The following is a 24,938-nucleotide window of genomic DNA, read 5'->3' as shown; positions in this document are numbered from 1 at the left end:
CTTTGTTTTTCAAATTCATGTTTGACCATCTCATTAATTTTATTTGTAGTGGGGTCTTGATTTTCTTGAGATCTCAAAGTAATAGCTGATAACTGTCTCACAACTTCATTAAGACTATCCATTATTGGTTGATTTAACTTATTCACCTCCTGGTGAATTAGGGATTTCACTTCTGTCATCAGTTTCTTGTCAAATTGTTCCTTACTTTCAGTTATACAATTAACATTACTTGAGTTTTCTCCAATATTCTTTGCTTTTCCTTTTTCAACTTTACTTCTCCTTTCTATTTCTGATTGGTTGAATGAACTATCAGTCTTATTCACAATATTCACAAGACTTGCATTGTTTGAGGGATAAAGGTCTCCTAATATTTGTTCTTTTTCCTTAACACTTTTGAGACACTCTTCCAAAGTAGAAATTTTCTTCTTGTAGGCTGTTTCTCTTAATTCTTGCCTGACACCTTGTCTAAATTGTTGGAACACAGCCCAATCTAAGTGAGGTTTATCTTCACCAGTAATATTCAAACTGTTGGCCAATGTTAATAACCGATTGTGAAAATCAGTAACAGTCTCTTTATCCTTTTGAACAATTTTCTGCAATTTCCATAAGTTAGGACCTACACTTCTAAGTTTACAAAATTGAGACAATAAAGTTTCTTTAAATTTAGAATACTCAAAAGTCTCTCGAAGTATTGGAGAAGAATGCAAAAATGTTTTTGCTTTACCTACTAATTTGCTTCTAATTAAAACTAGCAATTGAAAATCAGTCCAACCTGCAATTTCTCTAAGTTTTTCAACATAGGTAAAGAAAAATAGTACATCATCTGATTCTTCACCTGAATATTGGGGAAAAACCTGTTGCGGATTTACCGTACGAAAGAATTCACTGTCATTCATTTCAGAGCTTGATGTGACAGCCATAGTGATTAATAAATTACTATCTCAATAAATACAATAATCTTTCTACTTTAAATAAACTTTTATCTTTGCCTGAGTCCAGATTATAACCGGTTCACTGTGATTTAATTATTTCACTTTCTAAAATTTCAGGGAGCATTTCTTTGATTATTATCACTAAAACTAAATTCAATTTCTTAACTTATAGTTGTTAAATTTAATTACTATCAATTAAATCACATCCTGTCGACTGCTGCGCCATTTGTCGTGACGACCTTTTTCCGTCGTGTTCTAAATCTATCTAGTTTCAGGTCACTTTTATAAATAAAATAACTAATTACGAAATGATCACCGATCCAAAAGTAGGGAAATTTATATTTATACTGCGCCACCCTATTCTTAGATTAGTCTATATAAATAGTAGGATCAGTTCTAAATTAAGTTAGCAGTCATGTCATTAGGCCAAATCATCTACTATCATTTTTACTTGGGGTTCCCGCACGATTCGAATGTTTATGAACGGTGCAATAATAAGGAATTCAGGCAAACACAATATTTAGATTAACAAAATAAAACATTTAATATATGATATATGACAAATACATGAATTCAACTTTAAATTGAAACAACACAATCTACTTAACACAACTCGCCAAGTCTCTCATGCCAATTCGATGTACTAAACTTTCATATACAATTCACAACTTCAAAAACACATGTCTTCTTAACTCAAGTTAATATAACAAACTTCACATTTATTCAGTCTCTACAAATCTGTCAGCTCAATGTTTATATTCACAGCAGGCACTCATCTAGGTAGACAATGTTCCAAGCAAACTTATTCCGGACTTTGAGCTTCGAAGTTATATTACAGTTAATGTTAGCACAAACAAACAACTATGACTAATCTTACCAGTTACAATCTTCAATACATCAACTCACTGTGAGTACACTTATGAATTAACTTATTTACGTTAGCGGAACACACACAATAAAAATTCTCCACCGTTTAAACTGTACTACTGTTATCGCACTTCACTATTCTAAACAACAGCTATAAGGCACTGATATCCTTTTTGTTTATTTTTCTCCAACTAATCAATATAGCCTTTTTCCCAGGGCAACACAGAATTAAAATCGTAATCCAGATTAACTGGAACTAATCAGAATTTTTGCATTGACTGTCCAGTTTCCTTTTTATCTGATTACGACATTAACCTTTCTTCATAACGACAGCCGATTTCGCATATAACATTAAACTTTATGATTCACTACTTATTGGTTCACTTCCGAACACTATACTCATAAATTTCTGCCCTGAGGATTTTATAATCTTGGTTCCGCAAAACTCTCTCCTCACTCGCTTAATAATAATTCTTCTCCCTTCCCTGTCTTATCTCTGACCTTCCTTCCTCTTTACCCTTTTTCTCTATATTCTATATGACCTTCACTCCCCCCTTACGTTCGAACGCCACGTTCTACTCCACTCGTGGTTGTTTACGCGTGCGTTTCCATGACAATAGACTAAGCGTAAACATTTCGCCAATGTAATGTATGCTATATTACTGCTACATGAGTGATTACATAACATTAAATATTTCACAAATAAGAACAATAGAATATTTAAGCTACTTCTTCAACTTATTGATTACGTATACAGTTAAATATAAAATAACACTTTACGTTACACCATATATATTTGGTTATACAAAATTCTATACATTTTATTATTTTATAAACTAATAATAGGTCAGGTTTTAATTAAATATTTATTTAGTAATTCTCAATTAAGGAATAATAAATAATTTTATATAAGTCATGATTAATATTTAATAAGCAATGTTAAATGTGAATGAAAAAAAATAAATTACATAACATAGCTTCATTCACAATTTAACATAGGCTCACCCTTTCTTTGAAAAATTTTTATCATAAGAAAAATTTTTCTTTTGACACTAGGCTCCTTTAAAAAAAAAAAAAAACTGGATTACATATTTGCTTTTCGTTTTCTCAAGTAATACCAAGTTTTACTGAAACTTGGTTCCTCATTATGTTTTGTGCCTTTATTCTCTTTCACATTATCATCAATTCTCTTATTACTATTATTATCAATTTCTGCATGTCTTCTAAGTTTGTAGTATAGGATTCTCTCTTTTGAATTAAATTCACGTTTTCCATTATTAGAATTAAGTTTTTGTTGTCTCAGAACTTGGTGGTTTGTTCTATGATATAGATTAGACATTTTACCAAAATTGACTTCAACCTTTAGTTTGCTATAAGTGGTAACTTCTGATTTTGGCTTTGTCACTACTACTTTTGGTTCATCAGTAAGAAGAGGAGTATCAGATTGAATGTGTACATGAGAGTTATCACCACTATCTCTATTAGATGATTGATTCACAGCTGATTTTTCTTCAGTAGATGGTCCTGATTCAAGTGGCAATCTAAATTGTTTTGTTTGATACCTAGTCTTATCGCAATCATGAATTTCATTTCTTCTGATATATCTCCTTTTGTTCATCAGGGTTATTTCTTTCTTAGAAAAGTCACAAGAAAATTGATATCTTGCTAGGAAGTTTGTTCCCAAGATAATGTGAGAACTTAGATTGGAGGTAGTGGGGACAACAAGTAGGTCTTGCCACACGTACAGTCCAAATTCTGGTAGGTATATTCTAGCTCGAAGCTTTTCATATGCCATAAAGTTTGAGTCTGAGAGAGAAGTAATCCTTACAGGTTGTCTCAGCTTGGCAGTGCTCTTCCACAGTTTGTTCTTTAATGTTAGGAAATAATCCATCCTGATGGTAGAGGCATTGCATCCTGTATCTAATAAGATGTCACATTTGGAGCCCAGGATATCACCTCTAATTCTCATCATTCTCTCATTAGATGTTTGATAATTCTGAATTCTTTTATTTCTCCTGTGGTTCACATATCCACATTTTGAGTTCCATCTGTTGTTGTAGTAGTCTTCCTTGTTATGGAAGCAGTTCCTGGCATAATGTCCAACTTTGAAAGTTTATTTTCCACTTGGTTAGAGTATAATAAATTTAGTTTAATCCTTTATCCAAGTGTGAGCAAACAAAGTTTGTGCCTGAAAGTATCTTCAGGACTGGGTTAAGGTGGTACACACCAGGGCAACTCGTTGCAAAGGTGGAGCAAGCTACCAACACTCCTATCCTAGTATCTCCTATAATGCAAAACACATCTCCTTGCGGATATGTCTATTGTTATGCATTAAGGGAAGGGCCACTACCCAGACCGGTTTCGACCTTTATTGAGGTCTCTTCAGTGGGAGCCAGGCCCAAGTCGAGATATCAGGCAGAAGCATTAGCAGGTCATCTCCACCTATAGGAATTGCCAATTGGTGTGCCACCCTTTTTTAATAAGTTACTCTGGATTTAGAGAAAGATGTTGAAAGTTTATTTTCCACTTGGTTAGAGTATAATAAATTTAGTTTAATCCTTTATCCAAGTGTGAGCAAACAAAGTTTGCACCTGAAAGTATCTTCAGGACTGGGTTAAGGTGGTACACACCAGGGCAACTCGTTGCAAAGGTGGAGCAAGCTACCAACACTCCTATCCTAGTATCTCCTATAATGCAAAACACATCTCCTTGCGGGGCGTGCATAACAATAGACATATCCGCAAGGAGATGTGTTTTGCATTATAGGAGATACTAGGATAGGAGTGTTGGTATCTTGCTCCACCTTTGCAACGAGTTGCCCTGGTGTGTACCACCTTAACCCAGTCCTGAAGATACTTTCAGGCGCAAACTTTGTTTGCTCACACTTGGATAAAGGATTAAACTAAATTTATTAATGTCCAACTTTGTTGCAATTGTAACATTTAACAGGATTTCCTTGCTTTATCTCTGTCTTGGATTGAGGAATAGCAGACATTTGTTGTCTGACATCATTTAATCCTCGCATCACTTTATCTAAAGTACTTAAAATAGGTTGACTTTGTTTTTCAAATTCATGTTTGACCATCTCATTAATTTTATTTGTAGTGGGGTCTTGATTTTCTTGAGATCTCAAAGTAATAGCTGATAACTGTCTCACAACTTCATTAAGACTATCCATTATTGGTTGATTTAACTTATTCACCTCCTGGTGAATTAGGGATTTCACTTCTGTCATCAGTTTCTTGTCAAATTGTTCCTTACTTTCAGTTATACAATTAACATTACTTGAGTTTTCTCCAATATTCTTTGCTTTTCCTTTTTCAACTTTACTTCTCCTTTCTATTTCTGATTGGTTGAATGAACTATCAGTCTTATTCACAATATTCACAAGACTTGCATTGTTTGAGGGATAAAGGTCTCCTAATATTTGTTCTTTTTCCTTAACACTTTTGAGACACTCTTCCAAAGTAGAAATTTTCTTCTTGTAGGCTGTTTCTCTTAATTCTTGCCTGACACCTTGTCTAAATTGTTGGAACACAGCCCAATCTAAGTGAGGTTTATCTTCACCAGTAATATTCAAACTGTTGGCCAATGTTAATAACCGATTGTGAAAATCAGTAACAGTCTCTTTATCCTTTTGAACAATTTTCTGCAATTTCCATAAGTTAGGACCTACACTTCTAAGTTTACAAAATTGAGACAATAAAGTTTCTTTAAATTTAGAATACTCAAAAGTCTCTCGAAGTATTGGAGAAGAATGCAAAAATGTTTTTGCTTTACCTACTAATTTGCTTCTAATTAAAACTAGCAATTGAAAATCAGTCCAACCTGCAATTTCTCTAAGTTTTTCAACATAGGTAAAGAAAAATAGTACATCATCTGAATATTTGATGGGATTCTACATATGAGCTTTTATACAAACTGAAAAGGAACATCATCAAATTCATATCTACTCTCAAGGGATGTACAGGATACTATAATATACTACAAGAAAAATTTACATTAAACCATTATTTCTGTCAATGTTTTTTCCTCCAAATTAGTCTGTAGTATATCATATTCAGGAGATACTAAGGCCAATGATGAGAACTTATATCACCTTTACCATGAGTTGCCCCGGTCCTGAAAGTACTTCAGGTGCAAACTTTGTTTGCTAACACTTGGATAAAGGATAAAACCCAATATATAATTAGTAGGCATAGCCAAGTAAAAAAACATCCATAAAAAAGATCTTGGTCTTCTTCTGAGTCACCTGGCTAACTTTTCCACTCCCATTCTGTTTAAGTGACATACCATCTGAGATTAGCTCTATTCATGCTAACAATGTCAAATTCCATCCTAATTATCTTCCTTTTTTAATATGATAATGCCATTGCTGTCATCTGTTCACCCTCTCCTCCCCAAATTTTTCTCGGAGCTGTTATATCTGTAGTCTCTAGTCTTTGATGAACGTTTTACTTCTAACCCATCTCTCAGATTAATTAGTTAAAATTGGTTTGAAGACTCTCTTGTATATGCTTTATGCATTCTGTTGTGCTCAAAAGGATGTATTTGCAGAATAAATCTGCGATATGGAATAAGAAAGTTGTCTGTTGTCTGCCAAGTATCAGAAAGTTATGTAACAGAGGTGCTAAGTCTAAGAGAAGGAGAGTGATCAGTGATGTATTACTGGGTTCTCTACTTGCAATTTCTTTTGTTGCTCAACTTGTGTTTTCCAGGTGCTGATGGTTTAGAGGTGATGTCCAGTTATTTGCTGATGAAGATGATGCTAAGTTGGGAAGGAAGATAAAGAGGCAAAGCTGATACAGATTCATATTTGTAGATATAGGGACTCAAAAACACACGTGTTGAACAGATTATTTTATTAATTACAAATAAAATAAAACTTGACGTTTCTTGATACAGAATCTTGTTAGATTGAAGTGAACAGATTATTTCAGTGTTGTTGCCATTTGTAAGGTTTAGTAGTAGACAAAGAGTTAAAGTTTAGGAGTTATGAGTATTTAGGCTTCGTTGAAATGTATAATTAGGTTTAATTAGGCATTTTGGATGGAGGACATTGCATTCAGAATATCATATTAATGGTAATTTGCTATAGGTGGTCTCTGAAGCTAGATACCTGGCTGCAATAGTAGTATACAAAGAGTTAAAGTTTAGGAGTTATGAGTATTTAGGCTTCGTTGAAACTTATAATTAGGTTTAATGGAATGAAAGAGTTCAAAGAAATAATTAAACAAAAGTTTAATAGTATATATTTCGTCTCTGTTAGAGGGACATCATCATTAGGAATACAATATTAAATTTGTAAAAACACACACAACAGTAAGTGCAAAAAGTTAGATTAGAAGACTAAGTTCTTTAAGGGGCATCCTCTATGGGTACTGTTGCACAGGAGACCAAAGAATTAAAGTTTTCAAATCTTGGGAATGTTAATATTACCATATTTATTTAGATTCGTTTTTTTTATTATTATTATTTTATTTTATTTTATTTTAATATGCTGCTGATTCTAAAAAAAAACAAAAGTCTTTCATGTTTGTATATGTTGCAGTGAAGCATAGTGTTTTTTTTTCCCCCATTTGATTTTATGCATGGTAAGGTTAGCTTGAATGAAATGAAAATACAGACATTTTTATTGCAGGAAATGATCCAGAGAAAGATGAGACTGGCAGGGCATATATTGAGGGGATTAGCAGGACAGAGGACACTAACAGCTTTAGAAGGAAAGATTATGGGAAGAGGGTTAAGAGGTGAAAAAAAAGGCCATTGTTTGATGATATAAGATCATGGACAGTATCATGTGACTATGCTGAAACAAAAAGAAGAGCTGCCAAAGAGAGGACTGCAAGGACATAGTGCTGCATCCTTGCATTGAGGAAGCTACATGAAGAAGATAGGTTAGCTTGACCTGACTGACCATAGTTGTGGCAGTAAATGTATTTCTTGTGTTTTCCCAGTTTGTTCTTGCACCTTATCATATTATGGTCAACCTGTAAAATTTTGATCTGTCTTTGGAGAACACGAGAAATATATCCACTGCTACAACTATGGTCGGTCAGGTCAAGTTATCATTTGGATACCTTGCACAAATGGGAAAAAAACTACTATGCTTCACTACAGTAAATGCAAACTCAAAATATTTTTTTTTAGAATAAGCAGAAAATTTAAAAAACCAGCCTAATCCAAATAAATATGGTTGTATTAAATTTCCCAAGGTTTAGAAAACTTTATTTCTTAGGCTTCCCATGCCACAGCTTAGGCTTGCGAACAGCACCCATACAGGATGCCCTGCCCCTTATAAGACTTTAAGCTTCTAGTCTAACTTCTTCCACTTGTTGTTTTGTGTGTTTTTACAGTTTTAATACTGCATCCCTGATAATGTCTCTGCGGCAAAGATGAAATCTAGGAACTATTAGACTTAATTATTTTCAATGCTGTATTAATTCCATTAAACTGAATGTCTCCCAGATCTTTGGTAAATTAATGTAACCATACTTGTTGAAACTGGGAGAATGCTTCATAGTTGATGCCGATTCTAAGAATAACCCCCTCAGACTTATAACAACTTCTATGTAATATAGATGTTTTTCTCCATCTGATCCTATGTGAAGGAGTATCCAGAGCATGGGCTGTTAATCTTGACTTGCCATACAGATGATCTTGAATGTAATTTTTGTGCTCTTCAAGACAGAGGATGTTAACTGATCTACCAGTCTGTCCAAAGTAGGTTAAACTGCAGGTAAAAGGAAATGTATACACTCCAAGTTGTTCAAGAGGATGTAGTCAATCTTTAGTAGAACATATGAAAGTAGCTAGCTGAATGAAAGGTTTGAAAGTAGTATGGAGACCATATTTGCAAAGAATTTTGACTATTTTTTTCTGATGTACCCTTAACATATGGGATGGGAATAGTTTTGCTGTGATCCTGTGTGTTGAGTGTAGGAGGGATGAGGGGTGCATGTAATATTTTATCTATTTTATATGGGCTGTAGCCATTGGTTAAAAAGGCATTGCAAAGGTCCCTGAGCTCAGTTTCAAGGGTTGGCAAAAAAACACTTACTTGCTGAGCCAGGGCAAATAGCCCTGCCTCAGCGAGTAAGTGTTTTGAGGATGCCATACCATTGGGAAGGGTGGTGGTGGTGTGATTGTTTATGTAAATACCTTCCAGTATGAGTTGGTTTTCTGTAAATAGAGAAGGATAATGAGCTATTAGGAAGTCCTGTCACCAGTATATCTAAGAAGGGGAGACTATTATTACTTTCATTTTTTATGGAGAAGTTTATTTTAGGATGTTGGCTGTTAATATGCACCAAAAACTTATCTAATGTGTCTGAATCATGAGGCCATACAGCAAACACATCATCAACATAGCACAGCCAAACTGTTGATTTTAGTATGGTTGTGTTGAATGCTTGGTTTTTAAAATGGAATAAAATGGGACTGCTAAAGGGGGACCTATAACAGTCCATCTAGCTATTTGTATATTTTTTCCTTTCCATAGGAAATAACCTGCATATATGGTGAATCTGAATAATTCAATTATGTGTGTGTGTGGGGGGGGGCTTAATAAGGTCAAGGTTTTAGCTAATGGCTACAGCCCATATAAAATAGATAAAATGTTACATGCACTCCCAATTCCTCCTACATCGAACACACAGAATTACAACAAAGCCATTTCCATCCCATATGTTAAGGGTACATCAGAAAAAATAGCAAAAATTCTCTGCAAATATGATCTCTATACTACTTTCAAATCTTTCATTCAGCTAGCTACTTTCACACATTCTCCTAAAGATCGGCTACATCCTCTTGAACAACCTGGAGTGTATACAGTTCCTTGTAGCATATTTTGGACAGACTGGTCATCTCATATAGATGATCTCAAATGTAATTTTTATGTTCTTCAAAGCAGAGAATGTTAAATGACATTTGAGATCATGTGTATGGCAAGTTGGGATTAGCAGACCATGATCTGAATACTCCTTCACATAGAATCAGATTGTCTCAGAAGGTATTCTGAGACAATTATACAGGTTGTCTCAGAAGCTATTCTTAGAATGAGCATCAACTGTGAAGCACTCTCTTCATCTCAACAAGTTGCATTAATTTACCAAAAATCTGGGAGACTATCATTTTACGACCTAATAGCTAGACTTCTCTACATTAACTTTGTAGTTATCTGACCCATAGAGGGCACCATCTAAGGATTACATGTCAGTTACAATTTAAATTGCTTCTGCAATTACATGGTTTAGTGCTGGTGTGTCTGTCACAGTTATCATTGTACTCTGATGATGCTGGATAGAAAACCAGCAAAATGTTAGTGAGTTTAATAAATATATATTTTTTTAAATACATTTATTATACATAAACTCTTGATGTTGTTTATACCATTAAGCAGTATTATGAATAATGAATGACACCCAAGCCTTTCTGTACACATTGAGATCATATTCAGCACTGCAGGTAATTCAGCGAAGACAGGTAAACTGAAGCTAACTGAAGAACACATGTAATAACTGTTTTCATAACTTTAGTTGCTTTGACAAAATTTCAAGTAATAGTGTTAATAATTAAAATTAATAACTTAACACGTATAAAACCAACAGTAATAACTTTAATGAATTAAAGGTACAAATATTTCATACTGAAAGTAACAGTACATCATCAGTGTAGAACAAACAGTTAAAGGAATGGAATACAAAGTACAGAACAGTCGGTGGATTACCAATTAAATTGTTGCTGCGTGCCAGAAATTAATATTAATAAAATATTATTAAATTATTCTTAAAATATCCAGTGGGATAAAGCTTGTCATCTCCACAGATGCAGGTTTAAATATGAACGCCTTTTTAAAGAAAGTTGTGAAGCCCTTTTACATTGGTCGAATTTGAATCGAAATGACTGTCTCTCTCTCCCAAAAGTTTGGGAGATTCTCATCTTATGCAACCATCAATGATTTAGTTTTTAAGAATCATTTAATAATATTTTATTAATATTAATTTCTGGTACGCGGCAACAATTTAATTGGTAATCCACCGACTGTTCTGTACTTTGTATTTCATTCCTTTAACTGTTCTACACTGATGATGTACTGTTACTTTCAGTACAAAATATTGGTACCTTTAATTCATTAAAGTTATTACTGTTGGTTTTATACATGTTAAGTTATTAATTTTAATTATGTCACAGGTACCTCTAAAGATTAAGCAATAGTGTATTCTATATCTCTCTCTCTGAAACATCCAGATTTCTGTCCTTTGAGTCAATCTTAGTCAAAAATTATTGCAATGACATTTCAGTGTGCTTGTGCTGGTGGGACATTGTTTCAGGGAAGCATCAATTTGTTCTGTATGTGTTGCTTTTCTGGTTGCTTTTGGCATTCTTTCCTTCAATGTTGATATTCGTTTTTTGCATTTTGAACATGTATAATTATATGGTAAAACCTTTTGCTGTAATGATAAAAAGTTTTATTTATTTATTTAAAAAATTCATTTTCTGAAGATGAGGAACTAATCCTATGGGATATGTATTTGATGATGTAATTGTGGTAGGAGGGGCAATTGCTAAAGTCCTGCCATATGTGGTTTTGTACATGTTTTTATTTTATTAAAGAAACTTTATCACCCTAAGTATATAAAACTATTTATATACCTTCATGTAAATATGCTAAAGAAAGTGGGCATCTTCTCACTTTAATGACCTTTAATGGACAAAATTTACATGTCTATAGTATATTTGTATTAGTACTTTGGGTGGAATAAGGTTTAGATAATCTGGAAACCTGTTTAAAGACCAAATAAGGCTTTTTTTTCTTCTTCTTCTGACCATTTAAGCCTGATGAGCAGGGAAGAAGTCTCATACTGGATAATGAAATTCATCTGTCACTTACAAGTCATTCACAGACATCCCTGTCTGTGGTGAAATATATGAATCCACTGCCTTTGATTAGATAGCAGATATTCTTAACTGCTCTCTCCCAAGCTGATAATTTATTTAGAAATAAGTAGTAATCATCATTAAATCCATGTTCAGTGGCATATGCAATAATGTAAAATAATAATTTAGTAAATGATGATCCACATTTAACAAAATTAATTTATTTTTATGCATTCATAAATTTTAAAGGCACTTTGAATCTAATACTTCTCTATTTTACTATTCAACAGAACAGAAATTCCTGACTTTGATAATCAAGTTCCTTCAAGATTTTTATATTCACTTGGGATGGCTTCAGTCAAAGCTTCTAAGGACTGTGATAGAACTAAAGCTAATGCTATGAGAGCACTAGGAAATTTGTTATTTTTTCTACCAGAAAAGTGCCTAAGTAAGAATTTTCAGCCATAGATTTACAGTCACTGATATATATATATATATATTTATGAAGATCGATTTACTTGGTTGTTATACATATTTTTAAAAAGAATTGAATGACTTAAACCAAGAGAAATGGAAAACACAGTTTATTATACCTACACAACTAGTTTCAGCTTTTTTAACAGCCTTCATCAGGTGCACATTATAAAAGAAATAACTACTAAACATGGAGGAAAAACTGTAAACATCACATAAAGTAAATGTATATATTTAATGTTAAAACGTTGAAGTCAATGTATTCAAAGCTGTTCCCTAGTTGTCTGCATTGTTAGGCGTGCGCATGCGTATAGCATCGTGAGCACCAGTATTTGATCATAGCAGAATGCCGGTCTGAAAGGGTGTAGCTTTCAGTTTTTCATGTTGAGGATGATTTCCTTAGATTCTATAATCTTCTTTTCCAATTCGTCATGGCAACGGAAAATGTTGTTAGATTTGTCCCAAAGGATAGTATGGCTATGGTTTTCTTCATCAGAATTGGCTGAAAACAAAACATGGCTAGATAAAGCACTGGCACGCGTTCTCTTGTAAATTGATGTCACTCTTGTGTTCCTCAATGTGTAACTCTATTGACTTATCTGTTTGGCCAAAGTAAGGAATGTCACAGTCACACCAGATCTGATAAACACCAGGATATTTATGATTATGATGACTAGGTTTTGGATGGCTTACTAGAGAACGGATTTTTGGAAGAGGAGTAAATAAAGTTCTGATGTTGCATTTTTTAAGAACCTTGGCTAATTTGGGAGAAACAAAGCTTATGTATGGTATGGAGATATTGCATTTTACATTATTCATCTCTTTATGGCAACCAGGAGTATTAAATAGGAATTTTTTAGTAATCTTTTGAGAATATCCATTTAGTCGAAAAGTAGATCTAAGAAAATTGGTTTCTTTATGAAGTTCAATTGGGTCATCAAGAAGAGAGCAAGCTCTATGTCCCAAAGTAGAAATTATTCCAAATCTTTGAGGAGGATAATGATGGGATTGACTGTGGAGATATCTGTTGGTGTGGGTAGGTTTCCTGTAGATCGAGATTTTTAGTTTTTCTGAAGAACAGGTTAGCTTCAAACTCAGCCGTAAATTTAATATTTGGGTGTTGACCATTTAGATGTTAAAGGAATTTCAGGAGAGATTCACGGCCATGACTCCAAATTAGGAAAATATCGTCAACATATCGTTTCCAAATTCTTGGTTTTAAGGGATAGGAAGAGATAGCTTTAACTTCCAAAAGATGAATGTTGGCAAGTACATGGGATAAAGGATTACCCATAGTAAGACCATGATTTTGTTTATAGATGGTATCCTGAAATTTAAAGTATCCTGACTTGATGCAATGAGTAAGTAAGGCAAAGATCTTTTTTGATAATTTATCCTTGAGTAGTACCAGAACTTCGTCTGTAGGAACATTTGCGAACAAGGAGACTATGTCAAAGCTAGCCATGATTTCATCTTCTTTGACAATAATATCTTTAATATATAAAATTAAGGGAAGGGCCACAACCCAGACTGGGTTGTGGCCCTTCCCTTAATGCATAACATTGGACATATCCGCAAGGAGATGTGTTTTGCATTATAGGAGATATTGAGATAGGAGTGTTGGTAGCTTGCTCCATTTGCAACGAGTTATCCTGGTGTTGTACCACCTTACCCCAGTCCTGAAGATACTTTCAGGCGCAAACTTTGTTTGCTCACACTTGGAAAAAGGATTAAACTAATTTTATTATGCTTATTATTTTGTCGATTTCCATATTTAATATGCCATCTTCACTAAAAACTGCAACTAATAGCTAAAACATTTTCTTGTTGTATAGGTTCTCCATTGCCTACAGCTGATATTTCAATGTGTTCCTACCTATTTTATAGTGTTGTTCTTTTTATTGCTAATTCTCATGCCAAATATGACAGCAGTTATTCAGTTTAGTTAAGAAAAGCCTTTTGATCTCTAGAGGATTTATTTAAGAGTATACCATCATTTACAATAAGAAGCTGCAATTTTGATATCAGGTTTAATGAACTTTCCTTCATAATATGATCCATAGAAATGATAGTAGTGGAGATTGCAGGCATCCTTATCCTGTTTTTACACTGGATCATCTTCATGTACAGACTTCAATTCTAAATACTGACTTGGTATTTAAATATAAATACCAAGTCAGCATATATAAATTCGTCTGTAATTCTCACATTCAGTTTTATTTTCCTTTTTATAGGTGGGTGCTCTGAGAGATCTGTCTCGATTGTCTGGAATTAGACCTTCTGACTGGGCCTTCTAAATCATGCTGTGCAGCCACCACTGTAAAACTTTTAATATCTCCATATCTGGTTGAATATCAGTAGTCCAGCTGCCTCTCCACATTCTGGTCATTTTGGTTTCCAATGTTTTTTTTGTTTTTTTTTAACCTTAAATATTAATATATATTCTTCTCTGAATATTTTCTACAATTTTGTTTTTTTTAACATTCTTTCAAAGATTCCCAGTATCCAGAATGTCTTTATCCTCAGTTTTTGTGTTCACCTTTCTCATCTCTGATTTATTTTGCAGTACTCTACTTCATTTCTAAACTTTATTCAATTGTCCCCAGAACATTTTCATCCTTCTGATATTTATCTTCAATATTCATACCAAAATCTTCCTATAAGACTTTTGTTTTACTGCTTTTATGGTGTAGCTTTCTCACATTTTTTTCTATATTCTCTCAGAGCATATGCTGACTTACCTGCTACTATGAACTTTCTATATATTTTCTTCTTTCTCAGGACTATATCTTCTACAACACTTTCACTATCTTGCTTTGCATCATTAAAATTAGTTACTTCATTCTTCCACTTCTCCACATGATCTGCATTGCTTGCACTTGAGCATAGTGCATAGCAGTAGTGGTGCTGCATATAGTGTACAGATAAGTCTTTTATTTTAGTGAATATTAGTAATTTTAGTAAATATTTTTGGTAGTATTTTTCTCACTTTAGACTGTAGAGTCGTGTGTGTGTGTGTGCACGAATTTTAATATGCAATATCATTCAGGAAGCATTTTTCATGGCACCTATGCATACAAGGAAAATGACAACTAAGGCTTCCTTGTTTACTGAGTTTAGCATGAGGGATTTTGTATGATGTGTGTGTGTTCAATACTCATTGTCAAGAGTGAATGGTTTGTGGTATGCAAGTGATAGTGGGGAGAGAGTGTGTGTCAGAAATATTTTGTGTGAGAATGCAAGAAATGAAAGTTGTGTGGAAAGCAGTAGGATGAAGTAACTAATACTAGCAGTGCAATGCAATATAGTGAAAATGTTGTAGAGAATGTGGAAGAGTTAACGATAATGCACAAAATATAAATGAGGACATGAAAGAAGTGGCTGAAGGTGATGTAGTGACATTAAGGAGTAAAATAGTGTACTTATGTGGCATCCTTTGCACAACAAAACATGAGCTAGAGTGACTGGAGAAATGATTGTTGTGTGGTATATTAGGCAGGAGAATGAAAGAAAAAGTGAATGGGAAAAGTATGAAATTGTGAAAAATGGAAGTAAGGAGAGGGTATATGTGGAGATTTGATGATAAGAGGTGTACTTAATGAGAAAGTGATAAAAGCATGTTTCTCAGGTTCAAAGATCAAGGATGTTAGTGAAGCAGTAAAGCTGTTAGTTTGTAGAGGGGAGAAGTGAAAGAATTAATTGTTTTGACTGGCATGAATGCTTTGAAAGGTGAGAAATATGCAGTGAGAAAAGATATGAAAGAGTTGCTAATAGAAACAAAAAAGAAGAGTGAGAAAGTAAAGACTGTGAGTCTGCTGCTTTGATAGGATAGGACTGAATTGAGAAGGGCCATTATTACTAATGATTCAGTGAGAAGATTGTACAGGAAGAATAGTGTGCACTTTATAATAGATGCATGGAGTGGTTCTGATGGATGAAACGATTAGTATATGCCTGATGGGCTGCATTTGAATGGTTTTGGAGTTAGATGTTTTGAGAGAGTATTGTTCAGTGAGAAGTTTGAAGTGCATAATCAGGGAAACTAGAAGTATTCGAGGGTGATGCAATCAATTGTGGGTTCAACCACTCCTGAGACAAACAAGTGTGATTGTGCATGTACACAAATGATTATGCAATGCGGAATGCAGTTTTACAGGTTTCAAATCTGAATGGGTTGGTAATGACATCACACAAGGGTAATTGTGGATCCAAGGTAATGTTGAAATGTATGTACACAAATGCCAGAAGTATCAGAAATAAATCAGTCAAGTTTTTAGCATTAGTCAGCTTGACTTGGTCAAAAATTATAGGCATTAGTTAGACCTGGTTGACAGAAAATGATACAACTACAGGGATAGAATGTAAAGGGTATTGTATTTTCACAGAGGATAGAGGAGATAGGACAGGAGGTGGGGTATTATTGATGACAGCCGAAAACTTCAACCAACAAAATTAGAAGGTAAAGAGGATTGAAGTCTGGGGGAGATAGTTCATCTGAGCCTAATCTGGTGTGAGATGGATGCCAGTAGGACAAAATATATGGTTGGTTGCTACTATAGACTAGGGGGATCTACAAGAAAATTTTGATGTCATGAATCAGCAGATTAGAATGAGTGCAGTCTGAGTAATTATTATGGGGAGACTTCAACTAAGGGGACATAGATTAGAGGGAGGCATAGCAAAGTGAAAGAGGAATTTATACAGTTGATAGGGATAATTACCTGGAACACTATGTCATGTAGTGAACCAGGGGATTGAGAGTGCTGGATCTGGTAATAGCATCAGAAGTATTCATAACTCTGCCTTCAGCTGGGGAGAGTGATCATACGGTCTTGTTCTGGTAGGTTGCTAAACATGTGGATTCTCTGTCAAGAAAGAGTTTGGGTTGAACTATAAAACTGGTAATTATGACAAACCTAGGAGCAGTGCCATGGCTTGTGAAACTATGGAGAAAGAATATCAGCAGTTCATACAAAGTCATCAACACTGTTTGAGAGAAGCAGTATGCCCATGACATACTGTTTCTCTCTTCTGACCATGACACTTCATGCCTATGATCAGAAGGATAAACCAAGTTGGGGGGGGGGTTAAGTGGGTGAGTGGAGATATAAATAAAAGAAAAACATTGTGGTGAGAATATAAAGAAAAGGTGATCAGCATACTCATGAGTGGTATGAAGTGTAAGAAGAAAAGTCAAATTAGATATGAGAGAAAATTAGCTAAGCGGACAAAAGAGAATCCAAGAGTTTTTTCATTATGTAGCAAGTAAGAGGAAGAATGATTATAGAAAGATGATGGAAGGAAGGTGACTAAGCAAAGGAAATAATTGAGTTGCTAAGTGATCACTTTTCAAAGGTGTACCTTCCAGGCAGAGTTTTTGCAGTTGCTGATGTAACAAAGACTGATGTCAGAATTGTAGTGGATGAACAGAAGGTGTTCAGCATATTGAAAAATAGTATGATTGGATGACATGTTGGCACGAGTACTATGCAAATGTGCAAGAGAATTGGCAGTGCCTCTGATGAAGGTACTCAGTCTCAGTTCTGGCAAGGATCCAAGGGAGTGGAAAGAGGTTAAGATAGCTCTATTATGTAGCAAATTACAGACTAATTAATATCTCAGGAATCATAGTTCAAGTATTGGAAAAGTTGGTAAAAGGGCTACTGGTTTTTGAACTGAATTCCTATTGTTCAGTAATTGTATTGATGATGCCTTATGATATATAAGATGAAATATTTGCATAATAAAAAAAAAAGTTATTTACTGTGGCCAGTGGCATGGCATGGCATACATGTTATTCTGTAGTTATGGATCCTCTATAGGTTTCACTATATAAGAAAGATAAAAGCAGCAGTGAGTGGATAGGAATGTGATACTCTATGGTGGGCAGCATGACTTTGTAAAGAGTGGATCTTGCATTAGCAATATACTTGCATTTTATAATATTGGATAAGGGAAATAGTTACACCATGATTCTGCTGAATTTTGCAAAGGCATCTGACAGAATACTGCATGGAAAACTATTACAAAAGTTGCAGCAAAGGGAAATGGATATGAAGCTGGTAGCAGATATGAGTGACTGACTGACAGACAGACATCAGGCTGTAGTTTTTAAGGAAATTACAATGTAGACCAATATTAAGTGAAATAAATTTAATTCTTCCAGTATTTCAGCAAAGTCAAATTGCTGTCATCAGGGAACACAATACCATATGATATGTGCACACAAGCATTACACTGAGTAATGAGGCTGAAGCATGGCAATCGAAAGTGAGCCTAAAGTCCTAAACAATGTCCCCCCCCCCTAGTGGGGTAAAAAAGTGTCCTCGATTATTAGGCTGAAGTACAGAGGACGAGAGTTTCCCAAATTTGGAGCAGTGTCATGCACCCAGATTTGTTGGGGTTTGGGGAAGTTTCTTAAGTCAGAAGATTCAATTTATCCTTGTTATATAGAGTTTTAATAATCCATACTGTTGGGAGGAGGGAGTGACTATGGCCAAAGAGGCAGGATGGTGAACATCAGGACTATATCTGCTTCCACCTCTACAACCACTCAGGACTAGCTGACCATGCCTTGGACACATGCCACAGGATATACTGGAAGAAGGCCACTCTATTTCACCACAGTAAATATAAATATGAACTACTCTTCCTTGAATCTTCTATCCCCCAAAAAATTAATCGTGCAATTAATTTTCTACATGCCAAATTTTCATGTGATGAATTTTCCCCGCAATGAATTTTCTCTGCAAGGACATGGCAAGACAGTCATTTCGATTAAGATTAGGTCTATGAAGTAAGGCTTCAGCACTTTCTTTATATAAACATTCATGTTTATATGTAGATCTAGGTAGTAGCTTGGCATTTTTCCATTGGATCCTGTGATTAGCATTTTCGATTCCATGTTTTGCAAGACCAGATTTGTGAGGTTGGATAAGGTGGATGTGGTCTTGATGTTCAGAGATATGTTTATTTATAGATCTTCTGTTTGTCCATAGTAAGACAAGTTACGCGAGCATGGTACTTGGTGTATGCCAGGTAGTATCATTGGAGAGAGTTTGTCTTTTGGAGAAGGTAGCAAGTTATGAATTTGGTTGATGGGTTTGTAGGCAGCAGTGAGTTGATATTTTCTCATAATTTTTGCCACACATTTATTAAAGGCATCTCTATATAGTCAAAGTGTTGACCATTTAGAGATGCCTTTAATATATGGTATACCATATATTAAAGTGTCTTGTGGGCTTCCTCTTGTCTGGGTTGATTTGTAGGAGAGTGATTAATTATTTTTAGGGTTGTTATTGGATTATATCCATTTTATCCAGCTTCGTGTCAATTTCCATTTGTTCCAATTTACATAATAATTTCCATTCAGTATCCTGTCACATGCCTTTGCAAACTCTAAAAATATCATTGCATAATCATTTCCAACTCAACTGTCACTTTACTGTAGAAAGTGAATAAATTACTCCTTCCGTTAGTATTCTCTCAGAGAGTATCATACACTTATTCATCTATTCCTGAAGTTCTATTTTTGGCTGCATGCTTTCCTTCTCTGAAAATTCAAAATATCCATTATATTCTATTCCTACAACATTTGTTCATTAATCATTAGTCTCACCAATGGCAAAAACTCCTTGTCCTTATTCCTGATGTTTCTGGCCTTAGTGCACATGAAAGTATCTTCTTGTAACCAGCCCTTCCTTGCAGCTTGTAATGACTGAAATGAAACGTATCTGAATCTTGATGATATGATCCTAATATAATTAATTATTGCTGAAATTTGTATGCAGAGATGAAGAGCTCGTCTGCATTCATTCTTTGATTAAAGATATGTTGAAACAGAAAGTTGTTATTTATAGATTGCAGTGATCCACTTATAGCAGAGAGAGGTATGTTTTTTTCAGGTGGCTGCATTTTAAAGTATGCAACTTTAGTCTTATAGTTTTATTCTGGTGTAATCAGTATCAGTTATAGGAGAATTTGAAACCCTTCTCTTCCCTCACTACCATGAGTGTAGAAAATCTAAAGTCTTATTTTTTAGCCTTCCTAATGGTTGATTACTGATTCATTAAGAGACACTCTTAGTAACTTTAAAAGAAGATAGGATTATGAGGAAAATGGAGCTGGAGGTAATGGGCGATTATATTAGGCAAAAGGACTGTTTATCAAGGGGATTGGAATTGTGTTCTGTGGGGGAGAAAATCTAGAATTACTGGAACTGTAATGTGCAGAGTACTGTGAAAACTGTAGAGCTGTTGTATACATTGTTGATATCCTTAGACTAACATTATTGTTTAAGTTGGGTGAATTTCTGATTGCTCTGCTGCTTTTATCAATAACCAATAAAGTGTTGACTATTTTTAATGTGGAAAAGGACCTACCAACTCCTTGAGTGCCACTGCTAATTTCATTTTTCTTTCATTTTGAGGAGCATGTAAATTCTTGGGGATTTAGAATAGCATAGCATTAATATCTCCCAGTAACCCGAACAAAGAAAAGTTAGCCATAAAATTAATCATAACGACAAGTAATAGCAAATTACTGACTGATCAGCATCTCGGGAGTTGTAGTCAAGGTACTGGAGAAATTGGTCAAGAGTAAAATACAGGAATGGATAGACAAAAATGAGATACTACTATATGGGTGGCAACATACTGTATTTTCCGGTGTATAAGACACACCCAAGAAATTTAATACAATTTTCTGGAAAAAAAACTAAACTTTAAAGTATGATTTTAAAAAAATGGATAAAATAATAGGTAATTTTTTATGTGTACGAATCATTTTTGTTGAAATGGCAATGCCATTTTGCCGATTTTCTTGCACCCATTTCAAAACTTCGGTCTCTAGTTCTGGCCACTTTACAATTTTTCCACGTTCCGCGCGCTTTTCATTACGCAAATTGTACAAAATCTTCTTCTGACCACGCCAAGTTCTAATCATTTTTTCTGTAAGCGGAGATCCAAAATGTCTTTCAGCTTCCCTATTCCCGTGTTCTTCTGCATATTTTACAACCTGCAATTTGTAACTTAAAGTATATGAATGTCGCCTGTTTTTTTCCATCACTAAAATCTACGGGGAAATATCAAACTGAACACAAAATATCTCAACACGTCAACTCAATACTGATAAACTTCGGTAACTGATTACTCGGATAAGATATTATGAAACTTGAATAGGGACTCCCCGTTCTTAGCCGATGACGTGCTAGAAGTCATGTGAAGGTCACGCATCAATTTGATTGCACCATTAACTGCCTACAAAGATCTTGGAACATAAAAGGGAGTGCGTATGACTTTGAAAAGGGGAAACAATCTTTACCTTCATTATATAAGACGCACCCCATTTTTAAGATGAATTTTTAAGGTAAAAAAGTGCGTCTTATACACCAGAAAATACAGTAGCTTAACAAAAGGTAGGTTGTGCCTCAGTAACTTGCTCACATTTTATAATACAGTGACAGCTGAGTTGGATAATGTTAATGTGTTTACAGTGATACTGCTGGACTTTTGACAGGATACTGCATGAATTCTAATGAATAAATTTCAGCACACGGATTGTAAAATCTTGTATAGACAGAATTTTAGATTAGATTCTTCCTATACCGATTTTACTTAGGAATTCAAATTAATTTAACATACTTGTAATTTTGGTTAATATTTAACTAATGACTTGCTGTACAACAACAAAGGACAGAGAAAAAATGTCTGAATGAATTGTAACAATAGCTTGTTAAGAAAAAAAAAATATCCCAGATGGGATTATGAATAAGACCTAAGGCCATCACACACACAAAGGTCAAGAATGTACAGGGTTTCCCGCCTTAACGCAGCAACCTAAAAGGTGGGGGAAAAGACCTCTATGAATACCCAGGGGAATAAAAAAGTAGCAAGACCCAAGGTCGATTGAGCAGCATAAAAGGGGGAGACATCGAAAGAGATGAACACAAGAAGTTTTTTTCGAGGAAGGTCAGTCGTCATGAAGAGGGTTCGTTTCGGAGAAGGTGAGTCAAGTTAGCTAGAAGACTGTTTAGGAGGAGAGGTCTTTTCGATGGTCGTCACTGGATAAGTTCGTTTTCACCCAGTTTCTGTTCCGGCTCCCAGTTCGAGTATGTCCTGCCGATTCTAGGTCAGGGCTGTTCCAGCCAACAGACGCCCGATGATGCTAGATGAGTCGTTCATGCAGTGTAGAAAGTAAGTTCCGGATTTCCAGCTGCCAAGGTTCCTGATGATCTCTGCCTGTGGAAGTGCCCTCGTCGATATCGGAAAACGGTGCCCGTGTGTGTAAGCAATATCGGAAAGAAGAAGATGATAACGATCTCAAGGATCTACTGATGTGGATTAGATGACTAAATACCAAGTAAGGTCTATTTATATGTGATTTAACTAGAAGCAGAAATTGTGGCAGAGATTGCTCTAGCTGTTTTTTTTGTTAGTATTACTTCAGGACTGAAGGCAATTAGCTAACCATTGAGAAATAACTTGCTTAGTTGTGTGAGATAAGATAGCGTTGTTACAAAGGGAAAGTTAATGTGCGTAATGTTATTTATTGTAACATAACAGACCTACACATACGTTGTATGACTTAAGTATAGACACACATATTACCTTAGCCTGTTTACTTAATTGAGAATTGTTGAACTAGATTGGATAATTTAAGACCTAAGTTAATATTGCTGAGAAGTATAGAGTCAGGAAAAAGATTGTGTGCTTAGTGTTAACTTTATTGTACTCTAAATAGCATGAATAAATTGTATTGTTTGTCAAATAGCTTGCCTGATTCTTATATACCAATGCACTTCTCATAAAAAGATCGAATCTGTGTGACCTAGGGAGATAAATAGAGTATTGCGTTGCTTGACATAGTGATAAGTGTGAGATATTTTTCCATGTTTTGCTGAGTGTTTTTTCTAATGGAAGGATATTTAAGTCTTATCTGCGATTTCTGATGGCGTAGTCGTAATAATTAAATACATTTTTCAGAAATCAATATAGAAAAACGTTTACTGTTTAGACAAAGGAATTGACTCCAGCCAGAGGCAAATCCTATGTTTTAGAATTTCGTGCATGTGATTAAGCATAGTTACGACATTGAGAAAAGGGGGCGTCTAATTGAAAGAAAGGATTAACTGTAGTAGACTAAATCAAGCAACAGATTAAGATCAATGGAGTCATGACTGTTAGGTATAATAAGTTAAGTGAGTTGAGATAAACAAGATAAATAAGTATATATTTCGAACAAAGTATACAATCAAAACTTAAAGAAAATAAGTATCATATATGTTACAAAGGCACAGATGACACACAAAATTACAGGATGGATATAAAGTTGGTGAAGTGGATAAGAGGGTAGTTGACAGAGATATCAGAGAGTAGTTTATTCAGGTGTAGAGTCCAGTAGAAGGCCTGTGATTAGTGGCATGCTGTAGGGCTCTGTTTTTGGACTACTGCTATTTAATTTATTTATTAATGATATAGGAAAGTATCTGAGAGGCACTGTTAAGTTGTTTGCTGATGATGCAAAATTATGCAGAGCAATAGTTAATACAGATAATGTTAAAATTTTGCGGGATGATTTGGATAGAGTGGTAGTCTAGGAAAAGGAAAATGGATGTCAGTTTAATGTAACAAAGTGTAAGGTTATGCATTTTGGGTTGAAAAGATTGCCAGCTGCGTACAACATTGATGGAACTGTACTCCAGGAAATTGCTGAAACCAGGGATTTGGGAGTGTTTGTGGATATTGCAAAGTGGCTAAAGCAGCTTATTGGATTACTTGGCTACTGAAGCGTACCCTGATGAGCAGATACAAGCAGGTTATTATATCCTCGTTAGAATCTATGTCCTCCAAAATCTGTAAACCTTTCTTTTATGATTGTTCTTACTGTGGATTCCTGTAGATCGAACTTCTTTGCTAGCTCACAAATTTTCATTCCGCCTTCAAAATCCTTAATGATGTTGAGTTTTGCTTCCAAACTCAATGTTTTTCTTTTCTTGCTAGCTGTAGAAGAATTGGACTTGCTTCTTTTTGGACGACATTATTATTTTTTATGTGATAAAATTTTTATCAAGAACATAACATTAAACAATCGCAAGGTTTGTAGACTATAAAAATCGTGTATGAATGGAGACCGTGCAAAACACGTCAGTGCTTGTTCACAGCATGTGCGACACTGGCAAATGCAGCTGGCGCCGGAAAGATACGACTAGTGGTGAGGCATGAAGTGGGACGGGAATACGTACATATAAGAACCACGTAACTCCAGATTTGCATAAGTCGGGGTATGGCTGTATATCATAAATTACTAAAGCAGAACCTATATTTCACAAACTCATGCTGCCCACTATAGAGTATCATATTCCTGTCTACCACCTTTAGCCAACTTTTTCAGTATCTTAACCACTACTCCTTGAGATAATAATTGGTCTGTAATTTGCTAGTCATCTTGGAGCCTGCTTTATGTAATGGAACTCTCTCTTTCCACTCCATCAGAAGCTTGTCAGATCTGAGACTTAAAGTAAACAGCTTAAAGGCACTGATCATTCTCTTGTACCTTCTTGTAACACATGGCTCAATGTGACATCCAATTACATTGAGCCATGTCAAATATCAATGTGAATACATTGCTGTATTCACATTGATATTTCTCAATATGTTGAACACATCAATCTCTGTCAAATCGGCAACTACATTATCTCCCCTGGATAATGTAGTAATCTTGTCCGTCAATTATTAAGTGATCACTTAATAACTCAATTATTTCTTCTGCTTCTGTTACTTTCCTACC

General features: G+C 34.9%; 1 protein-coding gene across 4 annotated transcripts in view; it reads left to right on the top strand.

The window, feature by feature from the left end:
* LOC150094096 (HEAT repeat-containing protein 6) overlaps window positions 1-24,938 on the top strand; it is a 446,924-nt gene that overhangs the window by 370,489 nt on the left and 51,497 nt on the right. For all 4 annotated transcript variants that reach the window (XM_090412214.1, XM_090412213.1, XM_090412212.1 and 1 more), the window contains one exon: window positions 11,969-12,126. In XM_090412214.1, coding sequence (XP_090268340.1) covers window positions 11,969-12,126 — 158 coding nt within the window. The remainder of the gene's footprint in view (window positions 1-11,968; window positions 12,127-24,938) is intronic.

The sequence above is a fragment of the Typopeltis vanoorti genome, chromosome 22 (genome assembly GCF_054136105.1).
Source record: "Typopeltis vanoorti isolate ZY-2024b chromosome 22, IOZ_Tvanoo_1.0, whole genome shotgun sequence".
In the NCBI taxonomy this organism is placed as follows: Eukaryota; Metazoa; Arthropoda; class Arachnida; order Uropygi; family Thelyphonidae; genus Typopeltis; species Typopeltis vanoorti.
The sequence above is the reverse complement of the archived record's forward strand: the minus strand, read 5'-3'. Positions and strand labels throughout refer to the sequence as shown.